The 25,779-nt window shown below is 41.3% G+C and overlaps 1 protein-coding gene across 1 annotated transcript in view; it reads left to right on the top strand.

Annotated features, from left to right (window-relative positions):
• Nucleotides 1-363: 363 nt before the first annotated feature.
• The window catches only part of LOC134062039 (uncharacterized), a 42,037-nt gene continuing 16,621 nt past the window's right edge, over nt 364-25,779 (top strand). Inside the window, exons 1-8 of the mRNA XM_062517910.1 lie at nt 364-751; nt 1,859-4,666; nt 16,613-16,917; nt 17,029-22,352; nt 22,528-22,756; nt 22,873-23,090; nt 23,214-23,498; nt 23,589-23,695. Coding sequence (XP_062373894.1) covers nt 364-751; nt 1,859-4,666; nt 16,613-16,917; nt 17,029-22,352; nt 22,528-22,756; nt 22,873-23,090; nt 23,214-23,498; nt 23,589-23,695 — 9,664 coding nt within the window. The remainder of the gene's footprint in view (nt 752-1,858; nt 4,667-16,612; nt 16,918-17,028; nt 22,353-22,527; nt 22,757-22,872; nt 23,091-23,213; nt 23,499-23,588; nt 23,696-25,779) is intronic.

Raw genomic sequence — 25,779 nt, 5'->3', positions numbered from 1 at the left:
TTTTGCGATTTGTTTTGTTTTCCCCGCGAATTTTTGTATTTTCCGTCGGCGCAGTCACGGGGTACGTGGTTTGAGCAGTTGTCTCGGGGGCACTTCCAAGGTTTCGGCCTATTCCTATTTGGGGTTTTCCGTGCCTCTGGGCTTTTTGTGCGTAAGTACCCACTGCGGTACCCGTGTGAACACAGGTCTACGAATTATTTAGAATTATATTATTTAGTGGGACTTCCTTTGTTTGGTCATTAGGACTGGTGGCTACGTAGTTTAATTGTTGTATGTCGTGTTTGCGCACATAGGACCCTGATACTTTGTTGTTTATACTGGCGACTTGAATAATTGCTTTTGTTTGTTCGTCTTTGAAGCACTATGGCCGACTTAGATACATTTTACGCATGTCCCTCAGTGGTTCTTTTTGATAGCCTCACCAAGGACCAGTTAGTTCAGTTGGCAATTCGCTATGGGATAGAACTCCCTGCTTCGGTTAAGAGACACAAAGATACTTTGAAAGGTTCTGTTAAGTTGAGCCTCATTGAGCAAGGTGTACTCCCTGCTGATAAAGTGCCGCTTTCACCTCTACCTGGCGGCAGTTCTTTTACTTATGACCAGCAGCGTGAATTGCTCCGTCTGCAATTAGAGAGTAAAAAGGTCGACAGAGAAACCACACTAGCGACACTTGAATTTCAGGCCAAGCGTTTGGAGTTGATGGTGGAGGGGAAATTGCCACCTGATACGGGTGGTGATTCTCCGCCAGTTCGTAAGTCTAACATAACATCTAACTTGAAGCTAGTGCCGCAGTTCAATGAGCGGGACTTGGATTCTTTTTTCAGTTTGTTTGAGAGAGTGGCTGATGCCCAGGGTTGGCCAGATGCTGATCGCACCCTTATGTTGCAATGTGTTTTTAGGGGGAAGGCGCAACGGGTGTATTCTGCACTTTCAGTTGAAGATAGCCGTGACTATCATAAAGTTAAAACTGCAGTTCTGAAAGCGTATTCACTTGTCCCCGAGGCTTACAGACAGCGCTTCAGGAATTTTAGAAGACGTTCTGAACAAACGTATGTTGAGTTTGCGCAGGAATTGAAATTGCAGTGTCAGCGGTGGTGTTCTGCTACTGATGTGGATGATTACGATGCATTGTTTAATTTAATGGTGTTAGAGCAGTTCACAACCACTTTACCTGTTCAGCTAGCAACTTACATTAATGAACATGATTTACTCTCGGTTTCTGAGGCCGCAGTGTTGGCGGACGATTATGAATTGACCCATAAATCCCGTATGTACAATCGAGGGAAACCTGACTGGCATCAGAGGAGTGATTATAGGCCTGCTCACTTCAGTGAGTCCCCGCCTCCTGTTAGGGGAGATGGACGTCCCGTTGGCGGATATGACTCGAGCTTGGTTTGTAATTATTGCCTGGGTAAGGGCCATTGGAAGTCGGACTGCCCACTTTTGCGTTCCAAGCTTAAGCACCGGGGGGCGCCTGCTCGACCCACAGCATTGGCAGCTAGGCCTGCGATAATTGAGTTACAACAACGCACACAGTCATTAAATAACGACACACTGATACAAAGCCATTATTTGCCTTTTATTTCGGATGGTTTTGTTTCTTTGGCAGAGAACACAGACACGGTGGCAGTTAAAATCCTAAGAGACACTGGGTCTTCAGAGTCATTTATTTTGCGCTCCGTTCTTCCGTTTGGTGCTAATTCTGCTACGGGGGAAAATGTTCTGATTCGTGGCTTTGGTCCGAGCACCTTTTCCGTCCCACTACACAGTCTCAATTTACAAGCAGATCTTGTGCAGGGAAATGTCATTTTAGGTGTTTGTCATTCTCTCCCGGTGGACGGTGTCGATGTGATACTAGGAAACAACCTAGCGGGTGGCGATGTGTGGAAGAGCCCAGTGCAGCCGCTGGTCTCTCGCTCGACGGAGCGTCATGATGTTGCGCAGGGCCCTCCTGATGTCCTCTCTGCGTGCGTAGTTACGCGCAGTGCTCACCGCGCTGCAAAGGAGTTGGATGCTGATGGGGAGGCAGTTGGCACCCTGGAGTCTGCTCTCCCTTGGGAAAAGCTTCCCTCATCGTTGTCGCGGGAGGAGCTTGCAAAAGAACAGAGACAGGACTCCTCCCTGCAACCCTTGTTTGATCGGGTCAGTCCTGAAAAAGACAAAATAGAAAGTGGCTATTTTCTGCATGGTGAGGTGCTCGTTAGAAAGTGGATACCACACTTTGGTCGTTATGTGGGGAAGCCAATGATGCAGATTGTGATTCCGGAAAGTGTCCGGCCGCTTGTTTTAAAAACTGCGCATGATAACATGGGGCACCTTGGCGTTAAGAAAACCTATGATTATCTGATGCAGTACTTTTACTGGCCACGCATAAAGCGCGATGTGTCCAAATTCATTCGTACGTGCCATACTTGTCAGCTGACGGGAAAACCAAACCAGGCTATTAAGCCTGTGCCCTTGTCGCCCATTGCAGTAGCAAGTAACCCTTTCGATCACCTTATTATTGATTGTGTTGGTCCCCTCCCCAAGTCTAAATCTGGTAATGCCTATCTTTTGACCATCATGTGCCAGACGACTCGTTATCCGGCTGCCTATCCCCTTCGCTCAATCAAGGTGAAACCCGTTGTAAAGGCGTTGACTCAGTTTATCTCCTTCTTCGGCATACCTAAGGTCATTCAGACCGATAGGGGCTCAAACTTCACGTCACGTATTTTCGGGGGGGTGTTGCGTCTGCTAAAGATAACGCATAACCAGGCGTCCGCCTATCACCCGCAGAGTCAGGGAGCGTTGGAACGCTTCCATCAGACGTTGAAATCTTTGCTTAGGGCATATTGTGTGGAACTGGCTGGTGATTGGGAAGAGGGGCTTCCGTGGCTATTGTTAGCCGCAAGAGAGGTGACTCAGGAGAGCACTGGGTTTAGTCCAAATGCTCTTGTCTTTGGTCATTCTGTGCGTGGGCAGCTAGCTGCGTTACACGATGATTGGGCTGCCGCTGAACCTCCGAAAAAGCTAACTGACTATGTTGACGGTTTTAAACGGAGGTTGTATGAGGCAGGTCGTGTCGCTCGTGAAAATTTGGAGAAGGCCCAAGGAAAAATGAAAATGTATTATGACCGTCGATCGGTCCAACGAGAGTTTCAAACTGGGGACAGGGTCCTAGCTTTGTCACCAGTAGCCGGCTCCCCGTTTCAAGCCAAATTTGATGGTCCGTATGAGGTGCTGCGGCGGGTGTCTAATGAAAATTATGTAATTTCGACCCCAAATAGACGTAAGCCCACGCAACTTTGCCATGTGAATTTATTAAAGGCCCACTATGAGCGAGAGAATGTTGAAGGCTTACCTGTTTTGCTGGCTGATGCTCCGGTTGTTTCTGATTCTCTTCCAGTCAACTCTGAGCTGGTGTTGGAGGGGGAAGAGCTGCGTGGCCCCGATGATGCAGTGTTGTTGGCGCGCTTGAAGAACTCTGAGTCTTTGCGTAAACTGCCAGAGCTGCTAGGCCACTTGCCCATTGAAATGCGCTCAGAATTAATTGTTCTCATTAATGAATTTAAATGTTTGTTTGCAGACAGGCCGTCTCAGACATCACTCATGCAGCACGATATTGATGTGGGTGACTCCGTACCCATCAGGCAACGTTTTTATCGGGTCTCTGTTGACAAGCAGAAACATCTGGAGGCTGAAGTACAGTATCTCCTTGAGAATGACCTCGCTGAGCCGTCCTCCTCTAGCTGGGCGTCTCCGTGTGTTCTTGTGAACAAACCTGACGGTACGTTCCGTTTCTGCACGGATTACCGTAAAGTAAATGCTCAGACTAAGCCAGACTCGTTCCCCTTGCCACGAATCGAGGACTGCGTCGATCAGGTCGGAGGTGCACGCTTCGTCAGTAAGTTTGACCTCCTTAAGGGGTACTGGCAGGTCCCCTTAACGGACCGAGCTCGGGAGGTGTCCGCTTTCATAACGCCTAAGGGGTTGTTCTCCTACAAAGTTATGAGTTTCGGGCTTCGTAACGCCCCGGCCTCGTTCCAGAGGCTGATGAATCGGGTGGTCTCGGGTTTAGACGGGTGTGCTGTTTATTTGGACGACGTCGTTTGTTACAGCGACACCTGGGAAAAACATGTTAAACACATCAGGGCGCTATTTACACGTCTAGCAGCAGCCAATCTAACAGTCAACTTGGCAAAATGTGACTTTGCTCGGGCAACAGTGACGTACCTCGGCAAGGTGGTAGGGCAGGGTAAAGTGCGTCCTGTGCGTGCAAAGGTTGACGCGATTGACCGCTATCCGCCGCCATCCACCAAAAAGGAGCTTATGCGGTTCCTGGGCATGATGGGTTTCTACCGGTGTTTCTGTAGAGATTTCTCCACGGTTGTGGAGCCACTAACTCGTCTGTTGAAGGCCTCAGCTAAGTTTGAATGGTCTGCCTCTTGTCAGGACGCGTTTGAGTCAGCCAAACGACTCCTCACCACCTCGCCGGTCTTGATGGCTCCTCATTTTTCGAAGCCTTTTCAGCTTGAGGTGGATGCGAGTAACGTTGGTGCTGGGGCAGTGCTCTTACAAGAGGATGAGAATGGTGTTCGTCGGCCTGTTTCTTTCTTCTCTCGAAAATTCACTCCATATCAGTTGAAGTATGCTGTTATCGAGAAGGAGGCGCTCGCACTTATTTGGGGTTTACAGCACTTCGAGGTGTATATAGGAGGGAACGCAATCCCTCTTGTGGTGTATAGTGACCATAATCCGTTGACGTTTTTGAATTCTTTGCAAAACCCCAACCAACGTCTAATGCGATGGTCATTATTCTTGCAACCATATCATTTGGATGTCCGTCACGTCAAAGGCGCAAATAACATAGTGGCGGATGCTCTGTCTCGCGCGCCTGTTTAATATTCACCGAATGCTTTTCCGTGTGTTCTAACGTGTTTACCTTTTAGTCTCCCAGGGCCCGGGTTTAGACAAAAGAGGGAGTGCACGCAGAGTTAAAAGGACGCCCGGATGAGTATTATAATATTTCTGATGTGTTATTTGTTGGTGTTGGGTGGTAGTAATATGTTTGACATTTATGTCTATAGGCCTATATGTTTATATGTGGTGTTTTGTAAATTTATTTTGTGTCTGTTGACTTCGTCACTTTTGTAAGGGGGGGGATGTGACGAACACAGCAGCAGGTTCGTCCGTTTTCCCCTGCTGGTTGTTTTGTGTGTTTCTCCGTTCAGACGCTGACGTTCCTGATTGGGGAAATCCTAGGAGGCGTGTCCGCTTATCTTAAAAGCCCTGTTCTCCCGGGGACTCGGGGAGACTTCTTTGAGCGGCGTTACCCTTCGTTTCCAAACCATAAATAAAGTTGTCGATTTTGTAACCTGAAACGCCCGGTTTTCTCCCGTTTTTATTATGATACCAGTAGGTATTGTAATACTCCAGTCAACTACATGAAACCTCCATGTACCTAGCAACCAACATAGCAACCATTAAACTTAAGCGTTTATGACCGTTTCCATAGCAACCAACATGCTTATACTGCAGTAACTTCTTAGTGGCCACAATGGATACCCTTGCAACAAATGTTTCAAAATAAAAGTCCTCACTAGCAAGTTAGCATGGTTAGCATAGTTAGCATTGTTAGCATAGTTAGATCAACAACTAATTAATCATCAACTAAGTTAGCTAATCAACCTGGTTAGCATTGTTAGCAAATTTAGCATTGTTAGCATAGTTAGCATTTTTAGCATTACTGCTAGAAATCATCGGTTAAGTTAGCGAATCAACCTAGTTAGCATTGTTAGTAAAGTTAGCATTGCTAGCATAATTAGCATTTTTAACGTAACTGCTAGAAATCATTAGCTAAGTTAGCTAATCAACATTTTAACATGAATAGAAATCATTAGTTACGTTAGAACTGGAATGTTTCAGCTTTAAACTGTCTACCTTCACACTATCAACTCTCTGTAAACTATGCAACCACCACGTTTACCCTAGCTACACCTAACTATAACCATATCTACATTATCTATCTATTTTTGCATTTTCATGCACTGGTAATTCCTTGGAATTGCATTTCTAGTTAAACTTCTTCTTCTAACGCAGCCAATTCAGCTTTAACCGTTTAACGTAGAAACTTCATTCAAACGTTGTTGCGTAGGTCTTGCTCATGCCATGTCTGCTTTGTATTTTTCAACTTTGTAACTTTTATACTTTTTAAACAATGAATTAAAAAACGATTTCCCCATAGATTTAACATTGAGCTATTTCCCCATAGACTTAACATTGCTCATTGTGACATCACGGCAGCAATTAGAATCTTAGGCCAGGTGGCCGGCCACCTGGGCACCAACTGTCAGTTTCTCTGGCTTTAAAAATACAATCTCTCTGAAGACTACATATTCTGTTCCCCTGTATCCTCTGCGCACAACAGTATCAAAATAAGTTCTCCTAATTCCATCCAACTTTATATCCATTCATCTTCTTCAAACCATTCACTCATCCACCCATTCTAAACAGTCTGCCTATCAACATCAATAAGACGCTCTACATTCAACTTTTAAACAATCTACTCTGTCTCAGGCTGGCTCTCTTAAGACTAGCCAGTTAAATTGATTACACCTGTATCTGTATCCACTACTCTCAGTAGAGAGCTGTGTCTCTCCATTCTACAAGAATATAAGGCACATTCCATCCAACATTCTATCCATTCATCTTCTTCAGACCATTCACTCATCCACCCATTAAACTGTCTATCAACATCTATTAAACAATCTGTCTATCAACATCCATTAAACTCTCTGTCTATCAACATTAATTAGACTATCTACATTCAACTTTTAAATTATTTACTCTGTCTCAGACTAGCCAGTTAAATTGATTACACCTGTATCAACTACTCTCAGAGAGCTGTATCAGTGTCTCTCTTAACAAGAATATAAGGCACATTCCATCCAACCTTCTATCCATTCATCTTCTTCAGACCATTCACTCCTCCACCCATTAAACTGTCAATCAATATCTATTAAACAATCTGCCTATCAACATCCATTAAACATTCTGTCTATCAACATTAATTAGACTATCTACATACAACTTTTTAAGTATTTACTGTGGGTCCCTCTCAAGCAGCGTTTATATGTCCTCCCTCGCTCCTCGATCCTCAATGATCTACATAAAGAAAGATAGAAGAAGGGCTAGACTATCCCATTGTTGCCGCTCCATCATTCTTTATGTAGATCAGTGAGGAGCGAGAGAGGACGCGTAAACGCTATATGAGAGGCACCTTCTGTCTCAGGCTTTAAGCATACAATCTCATTAAGACTACAGATCCTGTTTCACTACTTCCTCTGTCCACAACTGTTTCAAAATAAAGGTCCTCACTGCAATAATACATTATTAAATCATTTAACCACTGAAACTACTCAACTATTGAACTGTTCAACCATTCCAACTGTCAGTTATCATCCACTATGCCTCCAGTCAACTACATGAAACCTCCATGTACCTAGCAACCAACATAGCAACCATTAAAATTAAGTGTTTATGACCGTTTCCATAGCAACCAACATGATTATACTGCAGTAACTTCTTGTTTCCTGATAGTGGCCACCATGGATACCCTAGCAACAAATGTTTCAAAATAAAAGTCCTCACTAGCAAGTTAGCTAGTTAGCATTGTTAGCATAGTTAGCATTTTTAGTATAACTGCAAAAAATCATCAACTAAGTTAGCTAATCAACCTGGTTAGCATTGTTAGCAAATTTAGCATTGTTAGCATAGTTAGCATTTTTAACATTACTGCTAGAAATCATCGGTTAAGTTAGCTAATCAACCTGGTTAGCATTGTTAGTAAAGTTAGCATTGCTAGCATAATAAGCATTTTTAGCGTAACTGCTAGAAATCATTAGCTAAGTTAGCTAATCAACATTTTAACATGAATAGAAATCATTAGTTAAGTTAGAACTGGAACGTTTCATCTTTAAAACGTCTACCTTCACACTATCAACTCTCTGTAAACTATGCAACCACCATGTTTACCCTAGCTACACCTTAGTAACCATATCTACATTATCTATCTATTTTTGCATTTTCATGCACTGGTAATTCCTTGGAATTGCTTTCTAGTTCTTCTTCTAACGCATGCAATTCAGCTTGAACCGTTTAACGTAGAAACTTCATTCAAACTTTGTTGCGTAGGTCTTGCTTATGCCATGTGTGCTTTGTATTTTTCAACTTTGTAACTTTTATACTTTTTAAACTATGAATTAAAAAACGATTTCCCCATAGATTTAACATTGAGCTATTTCCCCATAGACTTAACATTGCTCATTATGACATCACGGCAGCAATTAGAATCTTACGCCAGGTGGCCGGCCACCTGGGCACCAACTGTCAGTTTCTCTGGCTTTAAGCATACAGTCTCTCAGAAGACTACATATCCTGTTAACTGTTTCCTTTGTCCAGAACTATTTCAAAATAAAAGTCCTCACTGCAATAATACACTATTAAATAATTTAACCATTGAAACTACTCAACTATTGAACTGTTCAACCATTCCAACTGCCAGTTATCATCCACTATGCCTCCAGTCAACTACATGAAACCTCCATGTACCTAGCAACCAACATAGCAACCATTCAAATTAAGTGTTTATGACCGTTTCCATAGCAACCAACATGATTATACTGCAGTAACTTCTTGTTTCCTGATAGTGGCCACCATGGAAACCCTAGCAACAAATGTTTCAAAATAAAAGTCCTCACTAGCAAGTTAGCTAGTTAGCATGGTTAGCATAGTTAGCATAATTAGCATTTTTAGCATAACTGCAAAAAATCATCAACTAAGTTAGCTAATCAACCTGGTTAGCATTGTTAGCAAATTTAGCATTGTTAGCATAGTTAGCATTTTTAGCATTACTGCTAGAAATCATCGGTTAAGTTAGCTAATCAACCTGGTTAGCATTGTTAATAAAGTTAGCATTGCTAACATTATTAGCATTTTTAACGTAACTGCTAGAAATCATTAGCTAAGTTAGCTAATCAACATTTTAACATGAATAGAAATCATTAGTTAAGTTAGAACTGGAATGTTTCATCTTTTAACTGTCTACCTTCACACTATCAACTCTCTGTAAACTATGCAACCACCATGTTTACCCTAGCTACACCTTAGTAACCATATCTACATTATCTATCTATTTTTGCATTTTCATGCACTGGTAATTCCTTGGAATTGCATTTCTAGTTCTTCTTCTAACGCACGCAATTCAGCTTCAACCGCTTAACGTAGAAACTCCATTCAAATTGTGTCGCGTAGGTCTTACTTACGCGATGTGGGCTTTGTATTTTTCAACTTTGTAACTTTTATACTTTTTAAACTATTAGTTAAAAACTATTACAATTTCCCCCATAGACTTAACATTGCTCATTATGACATCACGGCAGCAATTAAAATCTTACGCCAGGTGGCCGGCCACCTGGGCACCAACTGTCAGTTTCTCTGGCTTTAAGCATACAGTCTCTCAGAAGACTACATATCCTGTTAACTGTTTCCTCTGTCCACAACTGTTTCAAAATAAAAGTCCTCACTGCAATAATACACTATTAAATCATTTAACCATTGAAACTACTCAACTATTGAACTGTTCAACCATTCCAACTGTCAGTTATCATTCACTATGCTTCCAGTCAACTACATGAAACCTCCATGTACGTAGCAACCAACATAGCAACCATTAAAATTAAGTGTTAATGATCGTTTCCATAGCAACCTACATGATTATACTGCAGTAACTTATTGTTTCCTGATAATGGCCACCATGGATACCCTAGCAACAAATGTTTCAAAATAAAAGTCCTCACTAGCAAGTTAGCTAGTTAGCATGATTAGCATAGTTAGCATTGTTAGCATAGTTAACATTTTTAGCATAACTGCAAAAAATCATCAACTAAGTTAGCTAATCAACCTGGTTAGCATTGTTAACAAATTTAGCATTGCTAGCATAGTTAGCATTTTTAGCATTACTGCTAGAAATCATCAGTTAAGTTAGCTAATCAACCTGGTTAGCATTGTTAGTAAAGTTAGCATTGCTAGCATAATTAGCATTTTTAACGTAATTAGAAATCATTAGCTAAGTTAGCTAATCAACATTTTAACATGAATAGAAATCATTAGTTAAGTTAGAACTGGAATGTTTCATCTTTAAACCGTCTACCTTTACACTATCAACTCTCTGTAAACTATGCAACCACCATGTTTACCTTAGCTACACCTAATAACCATATCTACATTATCTATCTATATATCTATTATCTATTCAAGAGTGGTCATTCTACTGAAACTGCTCTTCTATCTGTGACTGAAGCATTGAGAGTAGCTAACTCCTCTGCTCAGTCATCAGTGTTAATTCTGTTAGATTTATCTGCAGCCTTTGATACGGTTAACCATGACATTCTCCTTTCTACACTATATGAACTGGGAATTTCTGGGAAAGCTCTTGACTGGTTCAAGTCTTACCTTAAAGGGCGTTCTTTTAGCGTGTCTTGGCAGGGACAGATATCAAAGTCTCATGACCTCACTACAGGAGTCCCCCAAGGATCAGTATTAGGGCCCCTCCTTTTCTCTATTTACACCACTTCTTTAGGTGGGATTATTCGCTCTCATGGATTTGAATATCATTGCTATGCGGACGACACTCAACTTTTCCTATCCTTCCCACCTGAGGACTCTAGTGTTTCCCATCGGATCTCTGCATGCCTGAAGGACATTTCAATCTGGATGAAGGATCAGCACCTTCAGCTTAATCTTTCCAAAACTGAGCTCTTGGTGTTTCCAGCAAAAACAGCTATTCCCCAACAGATCAATATCCAGCTTGATTCATCCTCACTGACTCCAACCAGATTGGCACGTAACTTGGGTGTCATAATTGATGACCAACTTACTTTCTCTGAGCATGTTGCCTCAATTGCAAAGTCATGTCGGTATACCCTGTACAACATTAGGAAGATCAGACCTTATCTGACACAAGATTCCACTCAGCTTCTTGTACAGGCAATGGTTATCTCCAAGCTGGACTACTGTAATTCTCTGTTAGCTGGCCTACCTGCTTGTGTTTTAAGACCACTACAGTTGATTCAGAATGCTGCAGCACGACTGGTCTTCAATCAGCCAAAGAGGACACATGTAACCCCTCTCCTAGTTACTCTCCACTGGCTCCCTATAGTAGCCAGAATTAAATTTAAATCTCTCACTCTGGCCTATAGGACACTGACTGGATCTGCTCCCAGCTACTTCAGTTCTTTAATCACAATGTACATTCCCAACCGCCCATTGCGATCTTCTGCGGAGCGTCTGTTATGTCGACCAACCATACATGCTAGGTCAAATTGTAGATCCTATTCTTCAGTGGTTCCGTGTTGGTGGAATGAGTTGCCCAGTGCTCTCCGTTCCAGCAACAGCTTTGGATCTTTTAAGAGGGGTCTTAAAGCGTAAGTTTGGCGGAAATTGAAAATAAAGCTATTTTCTGAATGAAAATACATCAACTAAGCCGTGGAGGAAGTAATTTTCGCTCATCACGCAGTACAGAGCTAGCACGGGCAGGAACGACAGCCCAAAATTGCAAACAGTGGGTGTGGATGGGGATTGGAGCCACACGCTTTCAAAATCGCATTTTTAAACCACTAACATTGCTCAAAACAGCGCCAAACCTCATCAGTAGCTTGCTCTAGGTGTCTACACATAAAACGAAGCACCAAACAGTCTGTAAACTTTGGAATAGTCAGTATACACGTAGAATCAATTCGAGACCGCAATTCCATCGGAAGCACAGAAATGTCTCGCGAGATCTCACACGGAAGCACGGGACCTATTCCTACAGGTAGTCAAAATCACATTTTTAAACCACTAACATTGCTCAAAACAGCGCCAAACCTCGTCAGAAGCTTGCTCTAGGTGTCTACACATAAAACGAAGCACCAACAACTTGGCTCATGAACCCGACGTTTATAAAAGAAGACTGTTATGAATATAACCCCTTCCAGCTCCTCACGAAGGAAAGTCCACGACCTCTCGTGTGAGATCTCGCGAGACATGTCTGTGCTTCATATGGGGTGTTGCGGTCTCGAATTGATTCTACGTGTATACTGACTATTCCAAAGTTTACAGACTGATTGGTGCTTCGTTTTATGTGTAGACACCTAGAGAAAGCTACTGATGAGGTTTGGCGCTGTTTTGAGCACTGTTAGTGGTTTAAAAATGCGATTTTGCAAGCGTGTGGCTCCAATCCCCATCCACACCCACTGTTTGCGATTTTGGGCTGTCGGTCCTGCCCGTGCTAGCTCTGTACTGCGTGATGAGCGAAAAGTACTTCCTCCACGGCTTAGTTGATGTATTTTCATTCAGAAAATAGCTTTATTTTCAATTTCCGCCAAACTTACACTTTAAGGCATATTTATTTAATATGCACTTAGTCCTTTGAGTTTGTGATGTGTTATGGTTTGTATAATAGTATTGTTTTGTTATAATTTGTCTATTGATAGAATTTGAAATTTATTTTGCTATTGTCCTTAAATTTAGCCATACCATGCTTTAGTTATTATTATTATTATATATAATTAACTGAGTGACTTATTTGATTGCTATTCTCATTTCACTGTTTTATTTCTCATTAGGTTAGTGCTTAAAATTATTGTTTTACTGATAATATTACTATTCTCCCTAGTTTGTAATTGTTCACTGTTAATTTAATTTGTATTGTTATTTATTTGTATGTCGCTTTGGACAAAGGCGTCTGCTAAATAACCATAGCCATAGCCATCTATCTATTTTTGCATTTTCATGCACTGGTAATTCCTTGGAATTGCATTTCTAGTTTTAGTTGGTGTTGCTGGTCTACATTGCTGGTTTTAACTGGCCACCCACGCCAGCTTATGTTGGTCATTCTAGAAGACCAGCTTGACCATCTTTGTCAAGCTTGACAGGCTGGTCACCAGCATGACCATCTTAAACCAGCTGTATCCCACACGACAGGCTGGTCACATCAACACTACCAGCTTCCTCAGATGGCCATGCCAGCATGTCTAGCTGGTGGCCTTACAGCTACGCCAGCAAAGACCAGCAATAGCTGGAAGAAAACCAGCAAAGACTAGCTAAAACCAGCTACCAGCATAAACTGGTTTCTTGCTGTTTTTTTCAGCAGGGATTAGATGCAGGTGCAAAATCCAGCTCAAACATACACATTTAAGAGTCATTGCATGAGAAAACCAGGCAGAGGTGGGAAGAAGGGGGTCGGCCAAATCGGCTCATACTTTGTATATGTGATAAGTATGTGGAACTATGAACAGCCATATACTTAAAACCCTCCAGCTGTTTTTTTGTTATGGAGTTCTGGGACCCGTCTCAGAGGCTGAAAATGACTGAAATTGCCATTTCTACCCTGATTATCCTGATAAAGATATGAACATAAGCTTTATATTTCCATAGAGCCTAGGTAGCATAGTTTTAAAGACCAAAAGGTGCACCGAGGGGTTATCTACACCACTGAAAGCAGAATGTCCCCCCCTCTAAATTTCGGTCATTTTTAAGAAGCATTATCTCGTATTCGCAGTGGCTTTGGTGGATGGTTTTACTGTTGCTGGAGAAAGGAACATCTACTGATTCAAAAACAATTGTCGTCTAATTGGGCCACACATAATGTGTGCCGTGCCAGGAGGGTCTTTAGCAGAATTTGTCGTGTTTTGGCCTATGATAAACCAAATTCAGATCGCCATCACATGGCCATACCATGGCATTACAGCACAAACAGATTTAATGCCAGATGTTTGCGATGTAATGGCATGGTATGGCCACTCGGTGACGGTCATTTTCAGCCATGAATTGTTGGATTTTTGAGGGTCTCTGAGACGGGTCCCAGAACTCCATAACAAAAAAGAGCTGGAGGGTTTTAAGTATATGGCTGTTCATAGTTCCACATACTTATCACATATACAAAGTATGAGCCGATTTGGCTGACCCCCTTCTTCCCACCTCCTGCTTGTTCTGCCTGGTTTTCTCGTGCAATGACTCTTAATTCTAGTACTGCGCTACCACAACTTCATGCAAAAGTTAGAGTAGCTGCATCTCAAACTTGCCATTTTCAACATTTGATATCCTTTTAAAGAAGTTTCATGCAGTTTCATAACTTCAAGAAGTTATGCATTTCATTCATGCACAATAGGGGGGGGGGGCAGGTTTAATCTGATACTGTATGAGTGTTTTTGCAACATATTTACATACACATGATTTATGATATGTTCTATTTTCTGAAGCCTCATAGATCATGGGAGCCACGGTGTCAGTGAAAAACGAAACACGCTACAGATGGTACTACAGAGAAGTGGACTCTGGGGTAGGACTTCTCAATACAGTAACCTCAGCATTGCAAACTCCACACAGGATTTTTGCGAATAGGGCCCAATGATAAATTCCATATAATGAGCTTCCCAGACAAGTATGCCGGGGTATACGGTATTCATCACAAGTTCACATTAACAAAATGAAACTTGTTTATCCATATGTGACTATTCAAAGCGAAATCAGTCGTTTTGCGCACAACGTTATTTTGAGAAAATCAACAATAACAAAACTTCCGGGTTAAAATGTTGAATTTCACGTTTTTGCATAATTCGACTGTATACAGTCTAAAGTTTCATATCGTGACCGCATTTCACGGAAAAACATACGTTTTGACTGTTAAACCCGGCGAAGATTCAACACATTTGTTGTCATTCCCGTTGTGCACGCGCTGCTTAAAAAGGTGATTTCTCCTCTTCTGGCATATCGTGACAGGAGAACCATGTCAACTTTAGATGCGGTTATCTTAGCGATAGTTTGTGTAATACCCTCGATATACATATCGTTGGAAAGCTTAGTTTATGGCCGTTCACGTGAGCACAATAACTTAATTTAATACATTTTACCGAAACGACTGGTTCCGCTTTACAGGGTCACATATATTGTATAGAAAAAAAGTTGTTCTGATTTGAAATACATCAAAGTGAATGGCTGAAAAGAATATATAACATGTATATAACATGAATATGTAAAGCATATCTGTAAAAAAACAACAATGAGTGAAAGTTTCATTATGAAAAAAGGCTTTGTTGTGTGTTTCTTTTTTTTTTTAGGAATATCTCCCGATATCCAAATACAGTACTACGCAATATAAAGATTACAAATCAGTCCACTGCTACATCTACCTAAAATATGAAAACCATTCTGAATGCAGCTTCATATATGAATTTAATTCACACAAAGGAAACCCAACATTTACCTTAAGAGAAAGTTATGGTCGCCAACGGATTGAACTACACTGTTCCACTGAGGATCAGGTCATGAAATGTCCAGACTATGGTAAGTGCTACTTACAGTCATCACTTGCTGGTGATATTGTTACTGTTATTATATTGCGATCAGAGCTATTGCATTTACATTACATTTATTAATTTAGCAGAGGCTTTTATTCAACACAGCTTACATGTCAATTACAAAGGCCATTGAACCCACAACTTTTCTGGCTACTTTAAGCTAGCTCCTTAATCACTACACTACCACCGCCCCTATTAATCAATCAAGTATGAAACTTTTTTAGTAGGCTAAGTTGAAAGGGTATCATCAGTTGCCAAAAGTATTTGCTCATCTGCCTTGACTCACATATGAACTTTCACATCCCATTTTAATCCATAGTCCTTAATCCTTTGTAGCTATAACAGCTTCAACTCTTCTGGGAAGGCTTTCCACGAAGTTTAGTGTGTTTATTGGAATTTTTGACCATTCTTTCAGAAGTGCATTTGTGAGGTCACACACTGATATTGGACAAGGAGACTGGCTCTCAGTCTCCGTTCTAATTCACCCTAAAGGTGTTGTATTGGGTTAAGGTCAGGCCAGGACGGTCAATTTCATCCACAACAAACTCTGTCGTCCATGTCTTTATGGACCTTGCTTTGTGTTATATTGGGACAGGAAGGGGCCATGTCCGAGCTGGGCTTGGTCACTTCCAGTGAAACGAACGGTGAATGTTGCATTAACCAAGACATTTTGGACCAATTCCATGCTCCCAACTTTGTGGGAATGGTTTGGGGAGCAAATACTTTTGGCAATATAGTGTAGCTCTTTAAATCGTCCTCATTCTACAAAATACTTTTATATTCATTTTCTTTGAGGGCAACACAGTTGTATAACATCTGTAATTATAATATTTTCTATGATTTTTGTGTGAGAGCCTGGAATCAAAATAACCTTGTAAAATGTGTTTTGAAATGTTTGTTTAGTTAATTCTGGAGGGCACTGTAAGGCTTTGGAATAATGGCCTACTTGCAGACCATTGGTCTAGGTTAATAATCTTTGTCATAGATAAAATCATTACTTTTACTGACAATTTCTTAACCAAATTGTTTACTCAGCTAACTTAGCTATGGAACAAAGCAAAACTGTTACTAGCTAATGTGATGTATAACACAATTATTAAGATCACCTTGAATTTCCCCTTGGGGATCAATAAAGTACCTATCTATCTATCTATCTATCTATCTATCTATCTATCTATCTATCTATATCTACTGTAACTTTCTTTCTCTTTTTTCTTTCTTTCTTTTGTCCTAAGGAAAAATTGAAGAGGACGAAAGGCAAGAGAGGCGTCGCAGGCAAGAGGAACTGGAGAGGCGAAGACAAGAGGAGCAGAGGAGGCGTCAACAGGAGGAATTGAGGAGGCAGCAACAACAGGAACGCGAGCAACGGATCCAGGCACAGATTGACCAAGAGAATGAAGCCTGCAGGCAGAAGCTGTCCAGCGCAAAAGAAAAGTTAAATCAGCAGCAGGGCAACAAGGTCCAGGAACGACACCACCAGCGCACTCATGTCCTGTATCAGCTGGTGGAAGACGATGCAGCAGCAATTGAAAGGGATGAGGTAAGTAGGGTAGGAGTCAGCAGGGTTCAAGCTACCTCACCAGTGCTAAAGATTTTCTGTTTAATATTAAGCTAAAAATAACTCACCCTTGCCTTTGTTTTTGCTTTGTAGCAAGGTGATGTAGAGGAACAATTCAGAGATCTTCTGTCAGAATACAATATTGAAGAAAGTGTAACAATACAACATGACAATATTGAGGACAGGATGAAAACATTGCAAAATGAGCTGACAATTCAATACTGTAAAGAGAACAATCTCTCCATCTGGTGTCAATTCACTCTAGACCAGGCAGTTGACTATGAAGGCCTATCTCTGACAGACAAGTTCAGTCTTCTTAAAGCAGTAGTTCAACTAACTGCAGAGGGACATTTTGAGTCAACTGATGGAGACATAACAGAAGCTGAGTATGACCCACAGAATGACTTCCTTCTAGTTTTACTTCAGCATCTGTATTTCACAACTCCAACACTGGCAGGACATCTATTACTAAATATTATTGATTCCATGTCAGAGTTACCTGCTTCATGTGGAGATATTCTTAGGCAAATGGTCTTTAACAACATATGGAGCCCTGTTGAAATCATGATCTTCATGCAGAGTGTTTCAGGAATGGACCAACAGATAATATCATCAATCCTCCATACAGCTCAAACTTACAGACTTAGTTGCCTCACTGTTCTTGATGCATTAGACAAAGATGACCCAGTGACAGATCTTGAAGTGTGTACGATAGATGAACCCAAAGATGCTGAAACCATCCTTAATGAGATGCGTGAGTCTAACTATCCTGAAAGTATCCTTTTGGTCTTGGAGGATGTGCTGACTTATTTGGAGACGGAGCTACCCAAGTATGAATTGGTACATCTTAGCGAAGAGCAAATTCAAGAGGGGAAAAACAAGATAAAGTCATTTGACTTTGAAGATCCAGACATGAACATTCTCAAAGAGGCTCTTCTTGGTATGTCCATTGCAGTACAAGATTGCACAACATCTATTGGGCCAAATGGTGAAAAAAAAAAGGGCTATTTTCCCAGGCTTACTCAGCTTGCATCGTTACTCATGCTTCTCCTGTCTAGCACTAAGGGTGAAGATGAACTTAAAGGTTGTTTGCTGGAGATTGGAACTGGAGAGGGAAAATCCTGTATCTTAGCAATGTTTGCTACAATTCAGGCCATCCGTGAGGTCAAAGTAGACATTGTGACAAGCTCTCCATTGCTTGCTATTCGTGACCAAGAAGAGTGGAAGAAACTGTATGACAAGTTTGGTGTGACATCCTCAGTTGTTCTTCCAGGAGTGTCCATGGAAAACCATGAAAAGTTGGTTAAAGATGTGTATAGCAAACAAATCGTTTTTGGCACGGTTGACATTTTTGCAGCAGACATTTTAAAGCAGGAGTTTGAAAAGCACACTACACGAGGCAAAAGAGATTTTGACTTGGTAATAGTGGATGAAGTCGACTACATGACCTTAGATAATGGAGTCCAAGTGACATTTTTGTCTCACGAAACAAGTGGGATGAGGCATCTAGAGCAAGTTCTTGCGAACATCTGGGTAATTACATCGGCTTGTCGGCCAATTGAAATGCTGGAAACTGGTGAAATCCAGTGGACAACAAAGATCCAACACTTTCACAAGGCAGCTTTTTCAGCTGTTGCTGGTTCAGGTGGCTTCTCACCCTACGACATATTGCTACCAGGTGCAAATTTAGGATTTTTCTCAGAAGATGACATTGATCAGTTGAAGCAGGCCGATCAGCAGCCCAACGATGAAGAACAAAGAAAGGAGATCCAGACCAGTCAGTGGAAGGCAATTGAGACATTAATGAAAAAAATCGGAACTGAACAACAACATGACCTGTTGCTTATTCTTGAGTCAGCAACTGAGATGCCGATAGAGTGCTACTCACTGTCAAACAACAAAGCTAAACCATTTGGTGAACAAAAGCCAGACCAGGACAAAGCCAAAATGCTCTTGTTAGAGAATGGTTGTGCATGTCAAATCATGTCTGAGAAGGATGTGATTGATGCTACGGTTTTACAAATAAAGAATCAGATTAGGTATTCAAGTGGACGTGATGTAAATTCCCTGAAGAAAAAATCTGAAAATGAAGAAAAGGAGTTTATGATAATCCCATCATTCCTGGAAACATATATTGAGAATATGCTTCCAGTTTTTGTTGAAAATGCTCTGAAGGCCATTGGAATGTCACCAGGAAGAGAATACATTATTGATAAGGGGCCAGCAGTAAGTGATACTGATGGGCAATTTCATGCAATAATTCCTGTGGATTTCAAGGCCAGTGGAGTGCTGGAGAAAAACAAACGATGGGGTGATGGCTTGCAGCAGTTTTTGGAGATGAAACATCAACTTGCTCTCTCACAGATATCCAATGTGACCAATTACATGTCAAATTCCCATTTCTTCAAAAGATACAATAATGGGAAAGGCATATTTGGCGTTTCTGGAACATTAGGTGGACAGTCAGATCAAAATTTTTTGGCACGACATTACAAAACAAGAAGCTATGCAATACCAGCCCATCGTCACAATAAAATTGTTGAGCTGCCAGTAATTCAAGTAAGTGGAGGCAACAACCCATGGACCCAGAGTATTTGTGAAACTGCCAGGAAAGTTGCAGAACGGGGTCAAGTTGTCTTGCTGATTTGTGAAGATGTCAACACAGCCAATGAGCTGCAAACAAATATGAAAACCCAAAGCATAGATCCAACAAAGATCACCATGTACACAATGAGTGGTAGGCACAATATAGAAAAAAATACATTTTGTGGAGGAAACATAATCATTGCCACCAATCTTGGCGGAAGGGGAACTGACATTAAGGTTGATGATGAAGTCAACAGATGTGGGGGTCTCTTTGTGCTCCTTACTCACTTTCCTTCAAACCGACGTGTTGAGAAGCAGGTCTTTGGACGAACAGCCCGAAAAGGAAACCCTGGCATGGTTCAGATGATTCTCTGTCAAGACCATCTTGCACCAGCATATCAAGGCCAGTCTATTGAAGTCATGAGACATCTAAGAGAGGAGTATGAAGTCATACGTATAGCTGACATGGAGGAAGATGAACTTCTGGAAATTGAATTGAAGGAAGAACTGTTTTCCACATTTTGTAAATTTCTAATCGATTTTGACACGAACTACACAGAGGAAGAAAAAGAAGACTTCCCATCACAAGAAAATTGCAAACATCACCCTAACAAGTTTCATTATCAGCCTGCTCTCAATGCACTAAAAGAATCCTGGGCCTTGTGGCTGACACTTCATGAAGAGCATATCAACTGGCACGATGACATAACGACACTGAAAAGAGATCTCATCCTTCAACTGGAGAAAACTTGTGATATGCTTTTACAAGGTAAAAGTAATAATTTCTATGATCATATTAAACAGGCAATAATCAGAACTGACCTTCACTGCAAGGACAGAAATAAATCTGACTACGGGGCATTGTCTTGTTGGGAAAACATTGTCAGTGATCATGAGATGTACAGTGCTGTTGCTTTGTACAACCAAGCATTCATCACCATTAACCTTCAAAAGCAAGACCACAAATCAAAAGCAAAGGATCTTTTGGAGAGAGCACAAAAGCTGGTGGATGTGTATATTTCGGAATCCTCAAATACAATGGTTTCCTGCAACATGTCAGTGACGAGTGACTTTGAACCCCATCACAAAGGTAACACAAACTTCCAGATGCAAATGGAAGTCAGGATGTCCATTTTTAAATCTTGGCAGGGATATATTGAAAGAGCATTAAACAAACTAAAGGAGCTTAAGGACAATGATGTTGCCATTGCAAAAGAGTCCTCTGTGTACGATCTATCATATAAGGAAGACTATATCACCACACATGAGCTTGAAGCACTTTACGACTATGGGCTTGGGATTGTGTTTGAAGTGAAGAAAAAACCACGGTTCTGCATAGATGCACTCATCTGCTTCGTACTTGGTGTTCTCCAGGTGGTTGCTGGTGTTCTTGTGTGTGCCCTTTCATTTGGAACGGCCACTCAGTTTGGACTTGGTTTGATATCTGAGGGGGTCTCAGACATGATTAGTGGTATCAAGGGCATGATAGATGGCAGTTTCAGTTGGGCAGAATGGGCCATCTCCAAAGCTATCAGCATTGGAATGTCTTTGCTATCTGCTGGCTTCAGTGTCATCAAGAAAGTTTGCTCCACAGCTAAAAGCATATATGATGGCACTAAAACCTTTACCAGTGTTGCAAATGACGTCATTAAATCAGGCAAACACATATTCAAGTCTGTACAGGGAACAGCACAGAAAGCTTTTTCAGGGACCTTCTGTGAAACCATGAAAAAGACGGCATCTTCGACAGCCCTGAAACAGAATTTTAAACATGCATCAGAATATGCTTTTCAAGAGATTGGCAAACAGGCTGTGACAACTGCTTTAAACTATGCTGTTGATAAAGGGGTCCAGGCTGTATTTAGGTGGTGTTTAGAAGGGGCTTTCGAACAGATAGTATCCTCCACAATTGAATCTAACAGTGACTTGGATCAGGTTCTTACAAAGCTAGTTTGCTCTATAGTTCCAAAGGCAGTACTACAAAAAGAAACTCCTGACTTTTGGATTGATAAGAAAAATGAAGAACAAATGAAAGAATTAGTGAAATCAGCCTCAAACGCTGATAAACTAGTCTCAGGCTACACCACTGTGCATGACGTCATTGACAAACTATCTAAGGTCTCTGAAGAAGCAGCTGGTATTATGAAACAGAAAGGCATCAAGATTGGCATCATAAAAGGCATCAACATATCGTTGGAAATAGCTAAATACACCACTACATTTGTGGAAATATTGAAGGCAATACCCACAAGTGAAATCATCAATGAACAATTTGTTCCCACATTTTCAAAATCTATGAAAGATATTGGATCATATAATAATGACGGCCGACATAATCTGCCAGATGCCAAACGCCTCAAAAACGAGCTGCTCGACATCATTGCAAAAACTATCTCCGAATCTTTTATTGATGCTTTTACTCAACATATGACCTCTATCTCCACAAAAGAATTTAAAAAACACCTTAACTCTGCTACTGGAAAAGCTGTCGGCAATGTCCTTGGCCGGTACAAAACTCAACGTTTTTTGGATGATCAGAGCCATGAGCACAATATGAAAGCAGCTGCCAGCAGGAAACCTAAGCCACTGTCAGACTTGGAGAGGATGGAACTTCAAGATTATACGAAGAATATTAGCAATGAACAGCGCCCCGCTACAACTCTTGATCTCTATGTCCTCACCAAGAGTGACTTACTGAAGGGAAAGGGCATCAGATTGACTGTGGTTGACAAAAAAGGGAAAAAGCTTTCAGAGGAGCATTATCCAGGAACTGACAGTAAAGCTGGAGAAATAGAACTCCGGCTCACAAAAGAGCCGTTGAATACCGAGCAGTGAGTACAATTAATTTCTCAATCTCTGAAATCTCTTCATCCATAATCTACAACATTTTACTGAGGAAGGATATTTAATATTGATATGTGTGCAAACATGATAGTGTAATCATGTGGCAATACATTTGGTCCTCTTGTTACTGTTGTTCTGATATTGTTCCAATTATGTCTACAGGAAAAAAGACATCCTCTCATTGGCAAAGCGTAGAATTCTTGGTGAAGAAAACCCATACAGTGGCCATTTTGATATTGTGCAATATTGTCATGGCAAACCTACATGTACCCCAGTTGAGTCAAAAAAACAGAACTGTCTGTATCATGCTGTTGCACAAGCAACAGAAAAGAAACAAGGGCACGACATACATGAAAAGGCAGTAAAGCTACGCAATGCTGTTCAAAGTAATGTAAGTTAACTTTCTTCCTTAAAGGGACAATTAATGAAAAATGCAGTCTTGTATGCAAACACTGAGTGGTTTTCTATTTCACACTTGTGCCATTCATACATGTTATTTTAATCTAGGTGCAAAACAATATTGACAAGTACAGTAACGTCATGAAGCTTCAAAAGAGATATGAAGAGGTGCATGAAAATACTGGGAAATACACCATAACAGGAGGGGGTAAGAGGTCAAGAGTCAGTCAAGACCATCCAGAAGCGTATTTGAGGAGCATCAAGTCAATGAACGAGTTCAACTTTGCAAAAAAATTCCGACTTGGTTTTGTTGGCGATTATTGCTGGTGAGATATTGCATGCAATGCATATTTTCTTTCATTACACACCAGTGTTTTTTTTCCCACATTGATTTGAACAATGGTAATGCATTCTAATAAATCAATCAATTTTATACATCCACATTCTAGGTTGATCGACACCCGGGATTCGGCGCAGAATAAGATAAACACAAATACATACATGGTAAATGCTGACCACATACCACCAAAGGATGCCTTTAGAAAAGCACTTAATCAACTGAAAAAAGACCCTGGGAAGGGAAACAAACTAAAGAAAAAGAATCCCAAGCTTTATGAGATGATTTGGACGCTAGAAAACAAGTCCGGAAGTAATCTGGTAGCCATGGAGGTGCTTGCAAAACATCACGAACTAGCGCTGACCACAGGAAGTAGCCATGTTTCTAATAGATGCAGGTGAGCTATGAGTGACAACTGAGCCTGAGCCAATAAATGATCACATCATAGAATTGCACTAACAGAAAAATGTTGTCATCTTAATTGCAGGGATCTGCTGTGCAACAGCCTTGTTTGTGGGGATGTTGAGAAAATGATAAAGCAGTCACTCATTTTGGCTCATCCTATAACATCACAGGAACTCAAAAGAAGTGCAGGTAGGCTACAGATGAATATTATAGTCTAGACTCATAATTAATCAGTTAAGGACGTAAGGAAGTCAAATAATGTTAAGGTGGCAAGTCAAGAACTTGCAAGCAACTACACAAAACACAAGCTATTGAGGCACTTGATATGTGTAAGTGTTAGGCCTACAGCGCCCTCCACAATTATTGGCACCCCTGGTTAAGATGTGTTCTTTAGCTTCTAATAAATTCATTTTTTTTCCAAATAATATAGGACCACAATGAAAAAAAGCGTAAAATCCAACCTTTAATACAAGTGCATTTATTTAGAAGGAAAAAAATCCCACATTAACAAATAATTATTTTACATCAAATCATGTGTGCCACAATTATTGGCACCCCTGATGTTAATGCTTTGCACAACCCCCTTTTGCTAATAAAACAGCACCTAATCTTGTCTTATAATGTTTCACAAGATTAGAGAAAACAGAAAGAGGGATCTTCGACCATTCCTCTTTGCACAATATCTCCAAATCAGCCAACGACCTGGGTTCTCTCCTCTGCACTCTCCTCTTCAACTCACCCCACAGGTTTTCAATGGGGTTGAGGTCTGGGAACTGAGATGGCCATGGTAGGAGCTTGATACGGTGTCTGGTGAACCATTTCTGTGTAGACTTGGCCATATGTTTAGGGTCATTATCTTGCTGAAAGACCCAGTGATGATCCATCTTCAGCTTTCGGGCAGAGGCCACCAGATTTTGATATAAAATGTCCTGGTATTTCAAAGCATTCATGATGCCATGCACCCTAACAAGGTTCCCAGGTCCTTTGGAAGACAAACAGGCCCACAGCATCACCGATCCTCCCCCATACTTCACAGTGGGCATGAGGTGCTGTTCTGCATAATCATCTTTTTGTTACGCCAGACCCACTTAGAGTGTTTGTTGCCAAAAAGCTCTATCTTTGTCTCATCTGACCAAAGCACACGGTCCCAGTTGAAGGCCCAGTACCGCTCCAGACGTTTGTGCTTATGATTTTGAGTGAGAAAGGTTTTTTTCCCCTGCATGCCTCCCAAACAACTTGTTGGCATGTAGATAGCGCCTGATGGTTGTTTTGGAGACTTTGTGACCCCAAGATGCAACCATTTGATGCAATTCTGTAACAGTGAGTTTTGGAGATTTTTTTATTTCTCTTACCATCCTCCTCACTGTGCGTGGTGGCAAAATAAACTTGCGTCCTCTTCCAGGCTTGTTTACCACTGTTCCAGTTGTTTTAAACTTCTTAAAGGAGAATTCCGGAGTGAAATTGAGCTTAACTGTACCGAAACATGTTAAGGTGTACTCACACGTGCTGTAAGACGCACCTTCGCTCACCCCCAGCATTCCGAACTCCTCCGTTTTCAGCCTAGCTTGCAGTAGGCTTGAATCCATTAGATTGGGCATTACGTAGCCTATGCAGCTAAATCGCTATTTTCAAACCATTAAAAAGGTTCCAAGTAACTCCACACTGCATTGGTAGACTTCTGAGGGTCCTGACATTTAAAACGAGATACTGAGAACTTTGGAAATGCACAGGAAGTTTATTAAAAAAAAAGACTGTTTACAAGCAGTGCCTTCATAGAATCTCTCCGCTGGGCGCCATCTTGGAATCAAGTCGCGATAAGCCGACTGACGAGCACGAACGAACAGGAAGGACAGGGGAACATATTGCTAAAGTAATTCCATAGGAAATATATAGTTATACTGTCTACATGAGCATGATGAGTAACAAAGCTCAAAATGTTTGCAATATGTCCCCCTGTCTTTCCTGTTTGTTTGTGCTCGTCAGTCGACTTATCGCGACTTCACCACAAGATGGCGCCCAGCGGAGAGATTCTATGAAGGTACTGCTTGAATAAACAGTCTTTTTAAATAAACTTCCTGTGCACTTCCAAAGTTCTAAGTATCTCGTTTTAAATGTCAGGACCCTCAGAAGTCTACCAATGCAGTGTGGAGTTACTTTGAACCTTTTTAATGGTTTAAAAATAGCGATTTAGCTGCATAGGCTACGTGTTGCCCAATCTAATAGATTCAAGCCTACTGCAAGCTAGGCTGAAAACGGAGGAGTTCGGAATGCTG

Source organism: Sardina pilchardus, chromosome 17 (genome assembly GCF_963854185.1).
Source record: "Sardina pilchardus chromosome 17, fSarPil1.1, whole genome shotgun sequence".
Lineage (NCBI taxonomy): Eukaryota > Metazoa > Chordata > Actinopteri > Clupeiformes > Clupeidae > Sardina > Sardina pilchardus.
This window is presented reverse-complemented; position numbering and strand designations above follow the sequence as displayed.